The 20,882-nt window shown below is 37.3% G+C and overlaps 1 protein-coding gene across 1 annotated transcript in view; it reads right to left on the bottom strand.

The window, feature by feature from the left end:
* The window catches only part of DCDC1 (doublecortin domain containing 1), a gene marked incomplete at its 3' end in the record, with an annotated part of 316,122 nt that overhangs the window by 44,991 nt on the left and 250,249 nt on the right, over nt 1–20,882 (bottom strand). The window contains 4 exon segments of the mRNA XM_081100231.1: nt 1,110–1,209; nt 7,338–7,436; nt 10,572–10,753; nt 18,847–18,970. Coding sequence (XP_080956357.1) covers nt 1,110–1,209; nt 7,338–7,436; nt 10,572–10,753; nt 18,847–18,970 — 505 coding nt within the window.

The raw sequence follows: 20,882 nt of genomic DNA, 5'->3' as shown, positions 1-20,882 counted from the left end.
AGTTAGAGAACAAGGGAGCCTAATTCTGCCTGTTTTGAAGCCATTCACTGATCATCACACACATACTCTGTATGAAGATTCAGATAAAACTCTCAAAATTTTCTTTTTGAACACCAGATTTCTTTTCCCTCTTATGGACATACCTAATCATGTAACTGCTCATGTTTAATCTTCATGTTGGCTATACAGAGCAGTGACAGGTTCATTTCTAGCAAAAATACATACAGGATCTTATAACAATCACCCCTGGCTCCACCTGACCCTCCTATACTTACAGTTCCTTTGCCCTGGTGGCCTCATCTACTTGTATTTAAATTAAATTTATCTACATTAAGTTCCTTCTTAACTAGCACAGTAACTGTAGCAAATTATATCTGTAGCATTAGAATTCAAAACAAGGCCTGCCAGTCTCCAAGAACAACGGACTCCTCTCTCTCACGCTGCCTTGGAGACTGGTCATTGATATTCTCTTTGAGACTTTCTTGAAGGGTCTTCACATTCAGAGCCTGAATTGAGTTCTGATAATATGGTGAGAGCTTGGTTTTCTGTTCAAAGAATTTCAGGTATCAGTCAAGGCAAGTTTTCTTTCCAAATTTGAGACCCCCAATTCCATAAATGGGAACAAAGGCTGGGCTGCTAATGTCCTTCTCAGCCTTCTCCAGCCACCCAAATAGAGTGTGTGAAAGCCTAGATATAATTTTTTTTTTCTGAAAAGGTAATATTATCATTAAGTAATAAATCATTAAATGACTACATTTTGAAGGTTCCAAAAAGAGAGAGAGGGAGAATCTATTTCCTTTAGAGTAGGATAGAAACCACAAGCAGTTAATAATTTGGTCTTCTCCTTCTTTACAAAATGAGAGCATCCATCTCATAGGGTTGTGATGAGCTTAAATGAATTAATTCATATACAGCCCTGAAAATCATGCCTGACACATAGTAATCCCTCAACAGTTAGCTATTAGTGTTCGTCTCTGATGGTTGGTGAGTTATGATAATTCTGAGGGGGGAAATAAGAGGAAAGGGTAAATGTTTGAAGTTTGATATTTTAAGGCATTTTAAATATTATTCATATATTAATAGTTCCAGTTTCTCTTTCATGTCTTTACCAGTTCGTCTCTTTGAAGGTCTTTTACAGAAAAGACTTCCTTTCCCTTTTCATTGAACAACCTCCGAGCTGCAGAAGGTAAATGTAGAACTTCAGTACACCTGCAATAAGTACACAAAAAATTGACCTTGCATACAGACAGCTTCCAACAGAGAAGAGAGGAAACAAAAGGAATGAAGGGCCTGGATCCTTCATGACAACTCCCCCTACAGCACTGTGTGCATTGAGAGCCGGGGTCTGCAATCCATCAGACCCCATGTGAGTCTCGTCCTCCCTTTCCGAGTTGTGGGACATGGGCAATGGGCATTATTTAAACTCTGTAGGCCCAAACTACTTACTATCCAAGGTTGTTATGAGGATGACCAGTTGATTTTAAAAAGTGCTTAGTATAGTGTCAATCATGATCAATACACAGGCAAACATCATTGTTGACTTCTTATTTCTCAATATGCCCCACACTTTCCCATTTTCTTGCTCTTCCTTCTACCTAAATCACCTTCTTTAGCTTTTTCTGTTGAAGTCTTTCTCCAAAGCCTCCAAAATCACATTCATTATCAAGCGATTCCTCATCCCCCTTCTCCAGAAGCTATCTCTATAGCTCTTTAACTTCTTTTGAAATAGAATTTATTTTTATTTTTTCTTTATTGATTAAGGTATTACATATGTGTCCTTATCGCCCCATTGCCCTCCCCCGCAACCCCCCACTCATGCCCTCATCCCTCTGTTGTCTATGTCCATTGGTTAGGCTTATATTCATGCATACAAGTCCTTTGGTTGAAATAGAATTTTGTTTGCTTGGTTAAACATTAAACAGTGATTTCCCCCCCACCCCCCACCTCCCTGCAAACAAGCACTGGACCAGCCCTGTGGATAGCAAGATAAATGATCAGCTTCCCTGTTCCCTGAGGAGCTCCCTCTCTCGTCAGGGGGAGAGACAGGTCAGCAACTGACGTGTAATATGAAGCAGTGGGTGCTGCAATGGGCACCTGGCCAGGATCCTGTGAGAACACAGAAGAAACAAGATGGAATTCTCCAGGGAGCCTTGTCTACGAAAGCAGCATTTGGGTTGGGCCTTGAGAGATGAATAGGCATTCATCAAGGAGGGTTATGACCTAGAGAAGATAAGTCTTTATATGGCTGGAGCCGAGTATATGGACAGGAGGAGGAGCCAGATAAAGCTGGAAAAGAAAATAGGAACTGATTGAAAGCATTTAGGTTGCCAAATAAGTGCACTTGGCCTCCATTCCATTAACAGCAGGAAGTCATTGAAGGCATCAGAGCAGAGGTGTGGTGTCATCAGATCTGCTTGTTTAGGAAGTTATGTGTCAGAAAGGTAAAAGATGAACTGGAGGCTGGAGAGGCTGGAATCTATATAGCCAGCTTAGGTTAGAGGTAAAGAGGCAGAATTGTGGGGAAGAGGAAGTAGAGCTAAAGGAGAGTGAAGGGGCTTTTCCTAAAGAATGCTGTGGAGATGACCCTGCCATCAGAAGAAGGAACGTGAAAGGTTCTTGCTAAATATATTTTACATTAGAATGAACTGTCTGCAGCAAATGAATTTGATTAGAAGTGACTTAATGCTCATCAGGAAGACTTGGATGTACAAAGAATATTTCTCAATTTTATTTCCTTAGATGGGAAGAAGCAATTGAGCAGATAATTAGGCCTCTTCCATTTCTCTGAGAGGTCTTAGAAGGAAATAAGCTAGTGGGAAGTAAATTTCTACTTCTCATTGTCACGAGTCTGGAAGCTGATGAACCAATGGGGGTTAAGCTGTGTTTCACATCTGCGGGAGTTGGTGGAATGGGGTTGAAAGGACACAAAATTTGCCTGATTCTCTTTGGGTACTTCCCAAAGACCAACTTCATTCTTTCTACTTTCTCCAAACCAATATCTTTTCGGGTCCAAGCAGCTCCAGCCTGATCTAAGAAGAATTACCGTCATCATCTCTTCTCCGACTCAAATTGTCCCCTAGAAGAATAATATTTGGACTATCAGAGTATCCTGTTTTAGGACAGCAAGTGGGAGATTAGAAGGTGGTTGGTAAATCTTTCCTTCCTATTTTGAAACCCTAGGTTGTTTGTTTTGTTTTGTTTTAAATATATTTTATTGATTTTTTCCAGAGAGGAAGGGAGAGGGATAGAGAGTTAGAAACATCGATGAGAGAGAAACATCGAGCAGCTGCCCCCCACACACCCTCCACTGGGGATATGCCCACAACCAAGGCACATGCCCCCGACTGGAATCGAACCTGGGACCCCTCAGTCCTCAGGCTGACGTTCTATCCACTGAACCAAACCGGTCAGGGCTGTTTTGTTTTTTAAAAAAATATATTTCTATTGTTTTCAGAGAGGAAGGGAGAGGGAGAAAGAGATAGAAACATCAATGATGAGAATTATTGATCAGCTGCCACCTGCATGCTCCCTATCAGGGAATTGAGCCTGCAACCTCAGGCTCGATTGGGAATCAAACCGTGACCTCCTGGTTCATAGGTCTACGCTCAACCACTGAGCCACACCTGCCCGGTGAAACCCTAGTTTTAATAGTGCTACATTTTATTGGCTCATGTAGGTGTGTTGGAAAGGTTTGGGATAGGCTGTTTCTGTATTTCTCTAACTAGTTCACTTGTCAACCAATACAAATGGGAAAGGAGAGAAAAAAATGGCTCTTAAGTGGAGTTAGATTGCTTTGGTTCAAATTCTAGCCCTCTCATGTACTGGCTGTGCAACCTTGAAAAAGTTACTAAACTTCTTTGAGCCTCATTTGCTCCATTAGTAAAAGACAGCTACAGTAGTTCTTATCTAATAGGGATATTTTACAGATTAAGTGGACCAAGCACTGAAAGCATTTCATGTCTACTCTCTCATTTAATTTTCATTTCTGAGAGACCCATTTCACTGATGAGGAAACTGATCCTGGAGACTAAGTTCCTTGCCCAAGATCAGATAATTGGTAAGTAGGACAGCTAAAATTCAAATCTAAATCTCTCTGGGTCTTTTACTACCTCACATGGCCTTCTGAGAGGATATCATCATGGAATAATCAGATACTAGATCTATAAAGAGAGTAGATAGGCTGGGCTGCCCAGCAAGCATGCCAGGATTTCTCTGTTACATGCAGACAAAGGCCCTAGGAATAAAGTCCTTTGACTCTCACACCAGGAGCTAGGATGGGTAATCACACAGCCTGCTTGGATTTACAGAGTCCAGAAAAGTAGAGTCTTTTCTCTTCACTTTGCTTTCTCAAACTGAATGGGATGAGGAGCATCAGATGCCCTGAGAGCAAAGGGCAGGAGGAGAAGGTAGGAACTATGTCTCCAGTTCCACAATAGTGAAGACTTCCTCCAATCACTTGTGAGGATTCCCTCCAGGAGCCCCACCTTATTCTCCCTGTTATTTAAAACAATAACAAAATATTCAGAAAGCTGAGAGTATGAGTTTTCTTCTTTACTTTATCTTCTTGCTTTATATATCTTTACTAGAGGCCCAGTGCACAAACATTTGTGCACTCGGCGGAGGGGGGGGGGGCCCTCAGCCCGGCCTGTACCCCCTAGCAGTCTGGGACCCCTCAGGGGGTGACCACCTGCTGGCTTAGGCCAGCTCCCCAGGGGATTGGGCCTAAGCTGGCAATCAGACATCCCTCTGGCAGCCCGGGAGCCCTCAGGGGATGTCCACTTGCCAGCAGGGAGCAGGCCTAAGCTGCAGTCTGACATCCTTAATGATGCTGAGGAGGGGGGAGAGGCTCCCACCACCACCGCTGTACTGGCAGCCATTAGCCTGGCTTGTGGCTGAGCAGAGCTCCCCTGTGGGAGCACACTGACCACCAGGGGGCTGCTCCTGCATTGAGCGTCTGCCCCCTGGTGGTCAGTGTGTGTCACAGTGACTAGTCATTCCCAGTCTTTCTGCTGTTAGGGTCAGTTTGCATATTACCCTTTTATTATATAGGATAGAGGCCTGGTGCATGGGTGGGAGCTGGCTGGTTTGCCCTGAAGGGTACCCCGGATCTGGGTGGGGGTCCCCACTGGGGTGCCTGGCCAGCCTGGGTGAGGGGCTGATAGCTGTTTTCAGGCTGGCCACACCCTCTTTAGGGTGGGGGGTCCCCACTGGGGTGCCTGGCCAGTCTGGGTGAGGAGCTGAGGGCTGTCTTCAGGCTGGCCAAGCCCCCCAGTGACAGAAGCTCCCAGCCTCTTTTCTTTTTCTTTTCTTTTTTATTCTGGGATTTATTTACCTTCTACAATTGAAACTTTGTTCCTTCAGTAGAGCTCAGAGCCGGCCGCAGCAGGCAAGAAGCTTGGCTTCCTCCATCACTGGGGCAACCAAGCTTCCTGCTTGCTCCAGCTTCATGGCTGCCAGCTGCCATCTTGGTTGGGTTAATTTGCATATAGTCGTTCTGATTGGCTGGTGGGCGTGGTCTAAGGCATAGCGAAGGTACAATCGATTTGGATGTTTGTCTTTTATTAGATTAGATTTTTATATCTCTCTCATAATCTCTCCTCTCCTTATGGCCTTTCCTGATGGCTACCCTTCACAAGGTTCTCTATTCTTCCTGGTTATAGATAAAGTGATCTTATGATAATTTTCACTTTTGTACCATTTAAACTGCCATTTCTGACTGTTTCTTTCACATATATATACACACATACATATACATATATTCATTTCAGAGAGGAAGGAAGGAGAGAGAGATAGAAACATCAATGATGAGAAAGAATCATTGATCGGCTGCCTCCTTATATGCCCCCTACTGAGGATCAAGCCCATAACCCAGGCACGTGCCCTTGATTAGAATCGAACCTAGGACACTTTAGTCCTCAGGCTGACACTCTATCTACTGAGCCAAACCATCTAGGGATATTTCAATAAGCAAACTCTCTTCCCAACAAGTTAGGAGTTTCCTGAGAACAAGGAATGTCTTGCTCTTAACAAAAAAAAAAAAATCTCCTGCAGAATATCTAAGATTGGTTGATACATATGATATGAATAAAACAGGTATTTAAAAGAATTAAATTCTTTTTTGCCTTCTTCTTAGCTTCTCATTCAACTAGCCTGTTTAACAAAGGAAAATAAGACTGAGAAAGGCAGTGCTTTGCTGAAGTTTTCCAGCTAGTTAATGGCAAATCTGAGATTAAAATCAATTCTTTTACTCTTAATCCAATGGTCTTTCCAATATTCCATGTTTCCACAACATTAGGTATCAACAAAAATATTCTGTATCAATTATTTTTAAATGGGCTGTTATGCTATTAGATCTTTCTTAGGCTTTGTAGATGGAAAAACTACCACTAATAACAACAAAGACTCTCAAAACTGTCTTGTGTGAATCCTATATACTAAAAGTGTAATATGCAAATCGACCAAACGGCTGAACAGCGGAACAACCATCCGGATGACCATCCGGGACCATGCTTGATACCCACTGGTGCCAGGCCAGCCAAGGTAAGTGCAATGCGATTAGTCAGAGGCTGGCCATCGCCCCATGATCACCCTGAAGAGGGAGGCCCAGGCCACTGACCGGTGGGCTGCAGCGGGTGGGCAGGGCCTCCTATATGCCCTGCCCACTGCGAAGGAAGCCCAGGTCCTGGGTCCCGGGTGCCAGAGGGAAGCTGGTGCCAGCAGCTGGGGGCAAGAAGGCCAACTCTTGCACGAATTTCGTGCATCGGACCTCTAGTTATTAAATAACTAAAGGATAACATAAGTTCCCTTAAATTCAGTAAGACTGCCTCTTTAAATTCAACAAGACATATTTTGCAAAAAAGTTTAAGTGGTCAACCTTGAAAAATTATCAAGTTCTGTGGGAATAATTTTTATTTTGGTAGGAACATCTTGATCAAAAGAAAATTACATTTCACAAATATGTTACTGACATATAAAAATGGTTTTAAATTAGCTCATTACCCTACCCTCAATTCAAATATAAACCAAAGAAAAGTGCTGTAAAACTATGAAATATATTTCTTAAATGGGTATAATTTATATTTGCAAAGTTGATAGTTCAAAAGCTAGGGGAAATTGCCTTGAAATTTGGGGAAAATGTATTAATTACCATTGATATCATGAACTCACACAGTTAGTGTATTTCTATGTGTTAAAAATTCTAAAATTATTATATTAACAACTGTTTTCTTATATAGGTACATATGTATGTTGTGTTCTGTGTAACACATAATCATTCACATAATCATTCAGGCATGTGAATGGAAAATACCATTGCATTTAGGATAGTAAGTACTTACCTCTCCAAAAGTTGATGATATTCAGTCTGCTTTGTTTTGGTTTTAGAATATTTAGTGACATATTTTTTCACATTCTTTTTCATTTCAGTGTCAACATTTCTGAAACAAATGATCCAAGATTTGATTGATACGTCAGTATGTATTGCCAATTATCTTTCAACTTGTTTAAATATGTGAAAAAATCTTGAGGTTTTAATTTATAATATTTCGCTCTAAAATAATCTGCCTGTTTTTGAAAATATAGGGTTTCAAAAACTACCACAATTAAATATTAAACTTCATGCACATTTATACTATGAGTAACTTATATAAGAAAATGAATTTTCAATATTTTAATCCTCTCTATTAATGCTGATCTCTCAGAGATGTGAATTTTCAAATTTAAAGAAAATGCAGAGATGACATTTATTTTTCCTGGGATATTTTATTCATATGTTGTGTATGTTCATATGTTTATTAATATATGCTAGGCAATCAATCCAAACCTAAAAATTGTTAAACTGAAAAATAGATAATGATGATCACAGAAAAAGGATGTTTAATGGGAATATACATCTCTTCAAACTTCCAAGTTAGAAAATTATTTTGTGTATTTAAAAATCTCTACATTCTATTAAATGAAAGAAATAGTTGTGAAATGTAGTTGTTCATTCATTCATTAAAATATAATTAACCATTAATTTATTTATTAATTTTATTAAGCACTGATTTAGGGGCTATTGGGTTCCCTAAGCCATGTGGTAAATAACGTGACTTAATAGTCAACTGATCAGGACACACTGTTCCATAGCCACACCATAGCAATGAGAACATATATGGACGAATAGTGTGTTATCCTGGTTTTCTAGCTCCTGGATGGAGTCATAAGCAGATAATCACAGAATGATAGGAGCTATGGGGGTGGAAAGCAAGGAAGTACATAGCTAACTCAGGGATGGGGAGGGAAGTGTGGAATTCAGAGTCAACATCTAACAATGAAGTACAAACTCGTTCTCAGAAGACCTTCATTATTAAGGCAGATGGAAGGTGTTGGGGAATGGAGGGGGTTTAAAAGTGGAAATTGGGGGGAATGTTGATAAGAGATGCAGCTAGAGAAACGAGCAGGGATAGGTCATAAAGGACATAAAAGCTATACTAAGGAGCTTGAGTGAGTCCAGGGATTATAACTTACTAATAACTTACTCATTGAAATTACCTAACATATAAAATTTTACTTTATAAATTCAAATTGAGCCTTTCCTTTTACAATTCTTTAAAATATTACTTAAATTTTTTTCTTTGTTTAACTTTGTTTATAGTTCTAAGAGATGAAATTCTCCTGTGACACAGAGATCACAATGGTCTTGATTTATATAAATCTGACAACCATCATCAAGACTATTTTTCAAGATTCTGTTACTCACTAAGATAACCTTCAACTAAGTAATGAACAAGTGCTACTTGATCTTCCTTTGGCTTTGCAGATGGAGGAATCAACAAAAGCAAGGACAAACGCTCCTCAAACTGTCAATAGTGAATTATTAAATAATAAAGGAGACCATGTGATTGAAGCAGAATTTGGTTAAAATGGATCTATATTTCATCTATACCCCGAGTTTGCTTTTAAAGACATGAAATAGCTCAACCCTCTTTCTTCTTATGAATAAGTTTCAGGATAATGCGAGCAATTTGCCCCGACATCTCATTTGCATTTATTTACTCTGACTTGGATATATTAAAAGTAGCACAGCAACGCTTCCACCTTGCACAACTCTGGGGTGCCATTCACATCGAATACAATGAAAGCAGTGGCCACTGGAGCTGGACAACACAGCCTCCCTGTAATGCCAGCCAAATCTCTTTCCATTGAGTCTCTCTGTTACCAGGACTTACATACAGCTCTGGGGGGAAATGCTATTGATGATGCTGTAGAAAACTTTCTGAATCAGCCAAGATAAATTAAACATATTTAGTAGAGTTTTAGAGTCAAGTGTATGCTGGTGTATTTTAATTATTTGGGAATAATTAATTCATGCAGTGAACAAAGTGGACATTTGATTAACCAGGACACACTGGTCCATGAACAAGGACAGCAGAGTTTCACAGACTCTCTCTAGAATAGCTGTCCAAATGAACAAATCTCTCAAATTCTGTTTGGTTATGCCTTTTAAAACATTAATGAGAAAAAAATCAAATCTGTATACAATTTTGAGCCACAGTTAAAGAAATAGAATAAGAAAGAAAGAAGTAAAAATTATTTAACTTTGCATGCTAAAAAAAAAAGTCATATCCTACTTTAAGGGCATTACCCTTACATTTTACATCTAGCAGAATGAGCTAATTATGAAATGTATGCGTCAAAGATTTCAATTTCAGGCTTGACTTTACTTTGAAGATTAATTTTTTACTTTATCATCTTTACAAGGCAGTTCAGTGGACAGCCGATCTGAATATTACTCATTGTTCAGCGATGTATGAAGTATATTTAATCAATGTGAAGGAAGTTATATTAAACTATTATCAGCAGCCTCAACTATTCTAAACATCTCAAAAGAAAGGTCAAGAGGTAATATCACTGCTAATCATATGAGAAACAATGTGTTTAACTCATTCTTTATATCAGAGCTCTGTGCTGATCTATGATTCCTTTTGTCAGAAAATATAAAGAAAATATAGCAGGCGATTTTTCTCCAATGCTGGAGAAATATTGGCTATTTGAGAAATTTTATTCAAATTTCATAACATCAACTAAAGTGCAGATCAATGCTTTTCTATGATTAACTTTTAAAATCTTATCCCAAGTCAAGAATATAAAATTACATAAAGTTATGTTTTGAGAACTATATTTATTTGTTAAATATGCCAAAGCTATAAATGTAAAGAATGTATACAATGACTTTAATAAGGAATTGTAAAAATATATTTAAGAAGCAATTTCAAATGAATTATTTCAAATTAATAAAACTAAAAAAATTGTTAATTCAAAATAGGTATTGATATAAAATTTTTTTCCAGAACTATTCATTTCTAACTCATTATTTTATCCCACGCCTAGTCTAAATCAAGAGTTCAAATATTTCCTGACATAGAAGCTAAATAAATCTGAACATCTATTTTCATCTCTAAATGTCAACATGGGAGCCCTTTTTAAAAAATAAACACAGAATTCTCTCAGAAAAACATCGGCAAGCAAGACAAAAATCTGCAGAAATTAGAAAATGTACTTAATGAGAAAACTGAACAAGCTGTCCTTACTGCATTTTCCGCCCAGGTGATATGTCTGGACTCATTATAACAAGGGCTCTGTTTTTATTCTTGTCTCCATTCCGCAGAACTCTGAGTCTTACGGGCACATCCTGCTCCGGTGACTTACAGATGGGTTTCTTCATGGAAGGACTGTTTGGAATAAGCAGTCCTTCTATTGGCCAATCAAACTCCTTCAGAAAGAAATGACAAAAAATTGATAATAAATAAGAGAGTTACTTTAAGTTATAAAGAAATGTAACACAATACTGATACTTTTAATCTTTTACTCAAGTCTAATTAGTGTTTTGTGTGAATAAAGAGGAAAGATAGTAATTTTTTAAGTGTATGTCAAATCTATGTTGTGTTACTACAAGGACGATTTATTCCCTTTCAGAGAAACATTGTTCTAGTAAAATAGAACTGAATTAACTTGGAATGTTTTTGTTCATGTGTGAAATATCTTTAATATGAGGAAAGTTAGAATGTGTGAAAAGTGGTTTTACAACCTGAAATAATATTATCTTAAACTAGACCTTTTTGGTAAAGAAGAATATATTTGGGGAACACTCCAAAAAACATAGCAAGATGATAAAACTTAAATTTCAGATGTTTCATTTGTAGAATTCAGTTAATTTGTATTTATTTATTCATATATACATTTATTAATTAATTCATGCATTATACAAATATTGTTTACTACAGTCCAGTGCTTAGACACTGGACATAACATGGGGAGTACTATGCTAAGTGAAATAAGCCAGTCAGAAAAAGACAAGTATCTCACTTATATGTGGAATCTAATGAACAAAATAAACTGATGAACAAAATAGATTCAGAGACATAGAAGCATAGAATAGACTGGAATCTCAGAGCAGGGGGGGTGGCAGGGAGGAAGAGATTAACCAAAGAACTTACATGCATATATGCATAGCCCATGGACACAGACAATAGAGGGGTGAAGGCCTGGGGTGGGGTGGAGGTTGGGTGGAAGGGGAGTGGGGGAAAATAGGGGACACCTGTAATAACATCAATAAAAAATAAACTTAAAATATTAACATTAAATAAACAACACTATGAACAAGATAGGATACTCTTCACTGAGCAATTTCTAGTGGGTGCTCAGAAACTTAGCTAGAAATAAACTGGCAATTAAGTAGTGTAAGTATGATAGCAAGAGGGTATTATGAGGTGTGGTGGGACTACATGGAGAAGAACCTAACTCAGAAATGTCCTGGAATAGCCCTAGCTGGTTTGGCTCAATGGATAGAGCATCAGCCTGCGGACTGAAGGGTCCCAGGTTCGATTCTGGCCAAGGGCACATGCCTGGGTTGCGGGTTTGATCCCCAGTAGGGGGCATGCAGGAGGCAGTCGATCAGTGATTCTCTCTCATCATTGATGTTTCTATCTCTCTATCCCTCTCTTCCTCTCTGAAATCAATAAAAATATTTTTTTTAAAAGAAATGTCCTGGAACAGACCTGAAGCCTCAGGAGGAGTTAGTGCAGTAAAGGAGGGTAAGATGATGGGCAGTGTATGTATCAGGTTGAGGATTAACAGAACATGATATTTGGGGAAATAAAAGGAAGTAAGGATGGCTCCCAGGTTTGTAGCTTAGATGACTTGGCATTGCCACTCACAGAAATCGAGTTTTGCAGAGGAAGAGAAAATAAGGAAAGGGATGATCAGAGGGGATGTTAGACAAGGTCCAAGTCCTTTCTTTCTCTTTTTCCTATCTGAATAAACAATTGTCCTGGCAGCAATTAAATCCCTATTAATCTGCAGTAACCATCTTGTAACCATCACAATTCCATAAGTATGGGTCTGTTTCTGTATGTTTTACTCTCTTCAATTTGTCAGTTTATCTATCCCAGTACAGTACCATGCTTCCTTGATTATATTTGGTAAGTCTTGATATTGGGGAGGGCAAATACCCCCACCTTGTTAATCTTTGGAAATTGGTTCTTGTTGGCCTTTTGCTATCACGTACAATTAAGAATCAGTTTGGTTAGTCTTTAAAAGCCTGTTTGGGATATAAATACTTTGTAGCAGGTTAAGTAATTTCCTAAAGGGTTACAAATACCCAAAGAAGGGGCAAGTCATGCTGAGCAGGCAAAGTACTCAGATAATCACTACAGAGGGGGCCCTAGTGTCCAGGCTGTTTCCCACTGACATGACTAAGATAAAGACACCTGTGGGTTGGAGAGGTGGGCTGGCATGTCAGACCAATGCGGACCAAGGCATCTGGTCTTTAGTTTATGAAAGGGGAGATCATTTTTTAAAAGCCTGGACAAAAAGTAACAATTTACTAACATATTCCCTTGAAAAAAAAGTTGTTAGGATCTTGCAGTTATACTGAACAATCACATAGTTCAGAATCTGAAAGTTGTGATTAAATATTCTGAAACAGCATCTAATTATAATGCTCTAATTTGTGAGATGAATAAGTAAATAACATTAATTGCATGCAATTAGGAGAAAAGCAGTATAAATAAATGTTGAAAACTCATGAGTAGAGTGTTTTATCTTTTATATTTTTAATAAAAATGTACATGTGTTTATAATAGTGATATACAATGAGGCTAACTTATCACACTTCTAAGCAAGCAAAATTTGAGCTAATGAAGTTATAATGTACTCCTGACCTTCACTGAGAACCTGTTGCCTGTATGGAATTTAAATGCAAAAGGGAAGACAACGTGTTTATTCAGATACATGTCTATTATTATGAATGGAGCAACAAGGGGTCACTTTTCCTTACTCTTGTAACTGAGAAGAAACACAAAAGGTTATGATAAACTCATTGTCTCTTTTCATTTGAAGCTGTTCTATTGTACAAAGGTTATACTTAGCATGTGGGATGGTGGAGGAGTGGCGTTGCATAACTTTTCAAGAAATAAGTTCAGGATTGACCTGTAACTCTTCTACAACAAAGATATTAAGCAATTCTGAGAAAATCAACATTTTAGACATGAAGCCAGGCTTGGATAGGTGGGAGAGAGAGGAAAACAGTCTTCTTATTAAAAACTGTCACATTGAAGCCTTGGGATAAAGTCATTAATATTTCCTCCTCTCTTTTCTTCTGAACCATGGAAGGGAAAGGCAAGAGAAACAAGGTTCTTTCTTAAAATGAGTCCGTGAGAAGTCAGTTCATAGAGTTAGGATCTAGAGCTAAGATTTTTTTTTCAATATCCACTCATGCTATAATTCCCATGACCTTATCAGAAGTGTGCCATCTCCGCTACTAGTTTATTTGTAGGCCCTTTCACTTCCTACACTTGTCTCAGGGCAAGTGGTACCATGCCAACATTGGTTTCAGCTCCACTGTGGCATCGCTGACTTCAGATGGCATCCTTTGCTTTCCAGCCAGCTGAAGGAAGCCCGAGGCCTTCTCTTTTTAATTTAAGATATTACAGAAACCCAATCAAAAGATTATTGTGGGTTTCAAAACTTTCCAAATGTATGCCGTATCACTGGTAGCTCTTTCTTTCAGCTACTGTAAACCTTGTTCTAGTGTTTAGGGAACTTTTACTTGGTACTTCATAGAAAGAGGGAAATGGAGTGTCAGGATAAGAAGGACAACAAGAAAACATGGATTAACTGGACTGGAGTGCTAGTTCCTCGCCCTCTGATGGAATGCTCATGTATCCATTCATTCTTTAGTGGTTCTCTCGGGGTTCGCACTACTGCAAGGCACAGCTGCATTGTCAGGAGGCCTTGCTGGGCCGTGGTGCTTCCTTACACGGGCAGTTCTGCCTTTTCTTTTTCATCTCTCTCATAACCAAAGGCCTCTTTGAATCCAGCTCTTAACCAATGACCTAAATTCTTAGTCAAACTGGCCTTCCTTCATCTATTTACTATTAAACAAATAGATTCTTTAATTTTCTCTCTTGGGCCTTTTCACATATCCTTTCTTGCCCTTCATAATTAGAGTTAATTATCATAATCTTTTAACAGATTAATCAAATGTGTGCTTTCAATTTTCTTTTTCTTTTTTTAACATGTGCCCCTCGTAATGATTTCATTCTGGAATCTGAAAAATACATTGCTCCTTTCCTTTAAATGGTTAGAAGTAGAACTTCTCAATTTATAACTTTTCCCCCAAAAGGTGAGAACATAACCCGAGTTCCTGGAAATTATTCCAGTGAACTTCATCACAGACTAAATCAAAACAATTCATTAATCTTGTTTTTAGGGGGTTTTGGCATATTTTAAAAATACTGGTACCTAAGACATACAACATGCTATTCCCTCAGAAAACAGTATCACTTGCCTTTTAGGATGATTAATAGTTAACCAAGAAGAGCATGAAATCAGTTCTCAGACCAGCTGTCACCACTGAGCGAGCGGTAAACAGTTTGGCATTAATGTAGTCTGAGTCTCCACAAAAATAATTCCTGTTGTCCATACTTCCCTTGGTTTTTATTCTATTTTAAGAGTTCTTATCCAGGAATGAACAGAAGAATTTGAGTCCCACTCAGGATAGTGTTTCTTACATGGTTTGCTTAGATTCCATATTTGGACTTAATTTTCAGGCTCATTCAATCAGCCTGGCTAGCTTCCCTCATACTGGCCTTATAGCTGAATGAACAAATAGCCTTGTTTCTGGGACACCAGACTTTTTATTTGAGTTTCTTCTTTCTTCCTTCTTTGACTTCTATTCACCAACTCTGCCTTCTTCCTTTCCAATTCCTTCCTTTGTGGCACATAGCCTATATTGTTTAAACTGTAAGCTCCATGAAGGTAGAGGCCATGTCTACCTCCTTCCTTACTCTACCTGCATTGCCTACATATCTAAAAAATAATGATTAGATAAGTAGTAAAGTTGGAATATTAAACCTACAATAAAATTAATACATATGCCTACAGTGACCAAAGTGTTCTGAATCCCATAATATGTCACATTTCTAACTGCAGTTTACTTAAATGAAAAGTCTTTTCCAAGCAAAATATTTATTGTATTTAATAATACACTAATAAAAGTATCTTTTTGCTTAACAAATAGATTATGTGGCAACAGAATTGAAGAAAATGTGGTTCAGATAAGATAGACCCAGATTTTAAGTGAAATGGATCACATTTAATTTGAATGAAAGCTGAGTTCCCTGCTTGATAAGTGTTTTCCTCTCTTTCTCAAATATTTCAAGAGATAACAGGACTCTTAGGCTGAGTCATTTTGCAACACATGGTCAATTTTTCTCACTTTAGCTGATTTGGTGCCTTAATCCTTTCCCTTCGGTTTACAAGTGAGGGCCAACTTCTTATTCACTCTGCCCAAAAGCTATTGTTCTCTTTGAATGGCTAGAGAACTTAGGAGTCCATTTTCAACCTTCAAATCATATAACTGTCAACTCCCAGACTACTGGCGAAAGTTTTATTTTTCAAAAAGTAAATGTTAAAAGGAACCTGGTTAACTTAGCTTTCCTAATATAATTACCACTCATTGTTTAAATTCATTAAGTAACTAAATTACTTTACTTGTATACTGAAATATATAAGCACAATATCTGTTACAATTGCAGTCATGATCATGTTCTCTCTTCCCCTATATGAGAAGGCACACTACTTCTGAGGCACTGCTGACCTCCCCGCATCCCACTGAGTGGGGGGGAAACTTGATAGTCCAATTAGACATGTCCCAGTTTCCGCCAAGTTGGAAAAGTCTTTTTTGCTCGTTTGTTTTTTAGCTCTGTACTTTTGGAGACATAGTCAATCAAATTGAACGTGCAAACTTCTTACCAGAACTGTTGTTTCCTTTCAACGATCTATCTCTCCTTTTCCCTTTCTCGCTGTGGTTTCTGGGTATAGATGAAAGTTCAATAAACTGTATACCATTGAGTAAAGGGGTTCATGGTCTATCTGTGGGTAGTTGTTCTGGATCCTTGGAGGCTCCTAATGATGTGCCTCTTGTCCTCTTCGGCCACTGGGCAACTTCCTGGCACCTGCTCACCACCAGTAAGGAGCAAGTTATCCTCCCTGTTCCCTGGGTTTTAGCTTCTGCCCTTCCTGAACCTCTGAAGAAAAATGTATAATTAGCACAATTCTTTTTTCTTTTTTGGTCTAATGCTGGGTCCCTTAGTTTCGCTGTGCTACCCTTCCCCCTGGCCTCCACCCTGGCTCTCACTATTGCTCCAAACCCTGAATCTTAGACACATAATTCACCTAGTCCCTGGCTCAGGCTACCCAACCCACAGCTTCTGGCATTTTGAAGAATTCCCTTCTCTTTCAACAAAACTCAGCTTTCTAGACTGTTGCTTCACTGCAGTCCAAATATGTGGGTGTCTTTGGGGCCCTAAGCAATTCTTCTTGGTTTCAGATTCCCATCAGTTCTTCCTCTAAAAACTGACACTCATTGATTAAATAGAAAATTGTAATTTCAGGGTAAAGAAAGAAAACTTGGTTGAAACCAGAAAATATGACAGCAACTAAAAAAAATCAGGATAGAATACTTTTTAAAAATCTTTTAGCACATAGCATTGATCTGACGATAAAGCAAGACATACTAGAGACCCAGAGAGGTAAACAGAGTCCTGAAGCTGGATTTTATCTTGAGGGAATTTTCCAAACTCCAGTGAACTTCCGCTTCCATGATCTCGCAGGGGAAGGGCACAGGAGAGGATTTCCAGGGCGCGTGAAGGGTGGAAAGTCTAACAGGAGACCCTCATGTATATTATGGTGAAACTAAGTATCAAAGAAAAGGGAAGGTTTTAAAAACTGTCGGGAATAATATTTAGAGTGATAGCTGACTCCTCAATAACAACAAAGGGAGGTAGAAGTCAGTGGTGATATCTTCAGTTTGCTAAGTGGAGAAACCTTTCATGGATGAGGGCAAAATAAAGACATTTTCAGATAAGTAGAAATGAAGTTTGCTACAATAACTAAAAGAAGGATATGCTAAGTAAAAGGAAAGTAACCAAGGTTGGAAGGACTAAGATGTAAGAGGAATTTATAAGGAGAAAGAAGAAAACTTTGGGGTAAATCTAAGTAAATATTATCTACATACAATAATGTTAATATCTTATGGAAAATTTTAAAAATATAAAATTAAAATACATGACAATAATAGCATATAAGTTATAAATCAAATCATTGATGTTAAAATATCATAATGTTCTCAATTATTTGAGAGAAAAGTAGATATATTTGTTAAGTTTAGATTTTGAACATTTATATATGCAAGTTAAAATGTTCATAGTAATAAAAATAAAAAATGGAAATAGATGATATAATTTCCAAACTAGTAGATGAGAAAAATATAAGAAGAAAACTCAATCAAAAAATAAGCCGAAACCGGTTTGGCTCAGTGGATAGAGCGTCGGCTTGCGGACTGAAAGGTCCCAGGTTCGATTCCGGTCAAGGGCATGTACCTGGGTTGCGGGCACATCCCCAGTAGGAGATGTGCAGGAGGCAGCTTATCGATGTTTCTCTCTCATCGATGTTTCTATCTCTCTCCCTTCCTCTCTGTAAAAATCAATAAAATATATTAAAAAAAATAAGAATGGAGAAAATATAACACAGAAAAAAAAAACAGAACAAATAATAATCTAAATATATCTGTCATTGCAATAAATAAAAAGGGTCGGCCCAGCTGGCGTGGCTCAGTGGTTGAGTGTTGACCTATGAACTAGGAGGTCATGGTTTGATTCCCACACAGGGCACATATCTGGGTTGCGGGCTCAGGGGTGTGCAGGAAGCAGCCAATCAATGATTCTCTCTCATCATTGATGTTTCTAGCTCTCTCTCCCTCTCCCTACCTCTCTGAAATCAATAAAAATATTTAATAATAATAATAATAATAATAATAATAATAAACCAAGTCCTTATGTAGAGATAAAGACTGTCAGGTCATTTTAAAAATGAAGTATATGCTGATTATTAGAGACCCCCTAAATATAAAAATATACAAATAAGATATACTAGGCAAATAAAAAAACTGAAATATTTCTATTAGTATTAGAAAACTGAGACTTTCACTAGAGCTCAAGAGAGTTTACCTGATGATAAAAAAGCAATTCTCCATAGAGATACAATATTTCTGAACATGTGTGTTTCTAACAACTAAATATCAGAACATATAAAGTAAAATTTAACAGAATACAAGAAAAATAGATAAATTCATCTCCATAATGGGCAATTTAAATGCAAATTACCAATTAATAGAACAACAGAATGAATTGATCTTTTGCACCGAACAACTATGAATTAGAAAACTTGCATGGAAATTGTTATAACATTGACTGGGCCCTAAAACTTAAGTCTCAACAACCACATCTTCTACTACAATACAACCTCGTTAAGTTGGCCGCTGGGAAGGACTGGCCACATGTAGGTAAGCTTATTCCAGAGAGGATTTTCAACTCTGGAATGTTTCCACTGGTCTGGCTTACTGGTCCCTGCATGTTTTATGGCCCACCTAAAACAATATAAAAGACAGGAGTTATATAGCAAGGTTACCAACTATAACTTCAAAATATTTATTGAGTACTATTATGAAATAGGTGAACAATTAAAGACCCAAATCTGAGAGTGTACAAGAGACACAAATAAAAGTAATATTAAAATAAAAAAGTAAATGTTTAAAAATCAGGAAAAACTGGCAGTCATAACTGAGAGTGGAATTTGAGACAAAGGCAAATTAGAATAACAAAATCATTTTATAATAATGATGTCATAAATAACAATACTAACATAGAAAAAATCAAGCAAAACTTTTTAGACATTCAAAGAGAAACCAACATAGACAACATATTACAATCTACTAGGCAAATATTTTTAAAGTGATAAATAAAGATATAAAATATCTGATTTCTATAACTAATAAATGTATAACTATTTTAACATAAGTTGTAACCTATAAAAGAAAATATGTCTTTCTTAACAATTCTTAGAACATTTGTAATATTTGCCACTAACAAAGTAAATTTTAATACAGTTTTAAAATGAAAATTGAATAAGCCACTCTTTGTGGCAAATGATAGAATAAAATTAGATGTAAAGAAAAGTACAAATTTTATTCACCTGATAATTTTTAAAAAAATTCTCCCTCCAAAAATACTATTATATCAGATAGGGGAAAAAATCACAATCATCAATACCTATTTAGAAGCAACAAAAATAACAGTCATGAAAACTTAAAAGATACATCTAGAATTATAGTCAAAGGTTAATTCATAATGTTAAATGTTTATTTATTAAGAACTAGAGAAGGGAAATTATTAAAGCATTCAATTGGATGAATTTTAAATCTATATAATTATCCTATGGAAAGGAGATGAAAGGAAATAATATTTAAATAGAAATAAATAATTTAGAAAATAGGACAGCATAAAACTTATACAGAAATGTTCAAATAAATAAAATAGCAAATCTTTTGCATATAAGTCTAGATGAAAAAAATATAATACAAACCAGATAGAAAAATTGAGCTAATCTGATAAATGAATTTTTTTTAAAAAAAAACACAATACCTCATAGATTTTAAATATAAAACAGAAAACATGTCCTTGCTCACATAACTTTATAGGTCATGAAACAGATTACTTTCATGCTATGTAAAATATTCTAGACCATAAAAATGCAAAAACCTAGCTAATTCTTTTCATGAATGGGGAGATAGGCTTCACTATAAAGCCAGTTACTGGCAATTTAAGAAGTAGCACAGCAATCTTATTTAAAATTAAAGATGTAAAATTCCTAAATCAATATTAGCCAATAAAATTTAACATTATGTGAAGACAATAATCACTATAGTTCAGACATAAAATGATGGACATTTATTAATGTAATAAATCACTGAGCAATGAATGAGAATACAGGAGCAGTCCATCACCCATAATTCCCTACATGATGGACTTGAAAGTTTTCTGAGCTGGCTCAGCCTCATCAGAACCACCTGCAGTGTTCAATCTCATGTTCAAGGGCCCAGGTTTCCCATAAGCTTGCTGAAAACTCTGGAGGCCTGTACACCAAGAGCTGGTGGTGGCAGGAAAGACCTGCTCTTTAACAACATAGACCCTGACTCTTAGGACTGTAAAGTTATCTGTGTTCTGACTAAGGCCAACACTTCTGCTTGTGCCTTGATCCACGTCCTCTCTCACTTAGAAGAATTAAATTTCTCACTCTTCATCTGTATAATGTCTGATAGCTTTATATCTTAAAAACAAACAACCAAACAAAAACCCCGTTCTCTATACCCCACCTCTACCTCCAGTTATTGCCTTATTTCTTTGTGTCCCTTTACAATAAATTCTTTAAAAGACTCATCTCCTTTCCTTTTCCTCCCTTTTTCCCGTAAACCAATTTGAGTTAGATTTTCATCTCTGAAA

Source organism: Myotis nattereri (genome assembly GCF_964212035.1).
Source record: "Myotis nattereri genome assembly, chromosome: 9".
Lineage (NCBI taxonomy): Eukaryota > Metazoa > Chordata > Mammalia > Chiroptera > Vespertilionidae > Myotis > Myotis nattereri.
This window is presented reverse-complemented; position numbering and strand designations above follow the sequence as displayed.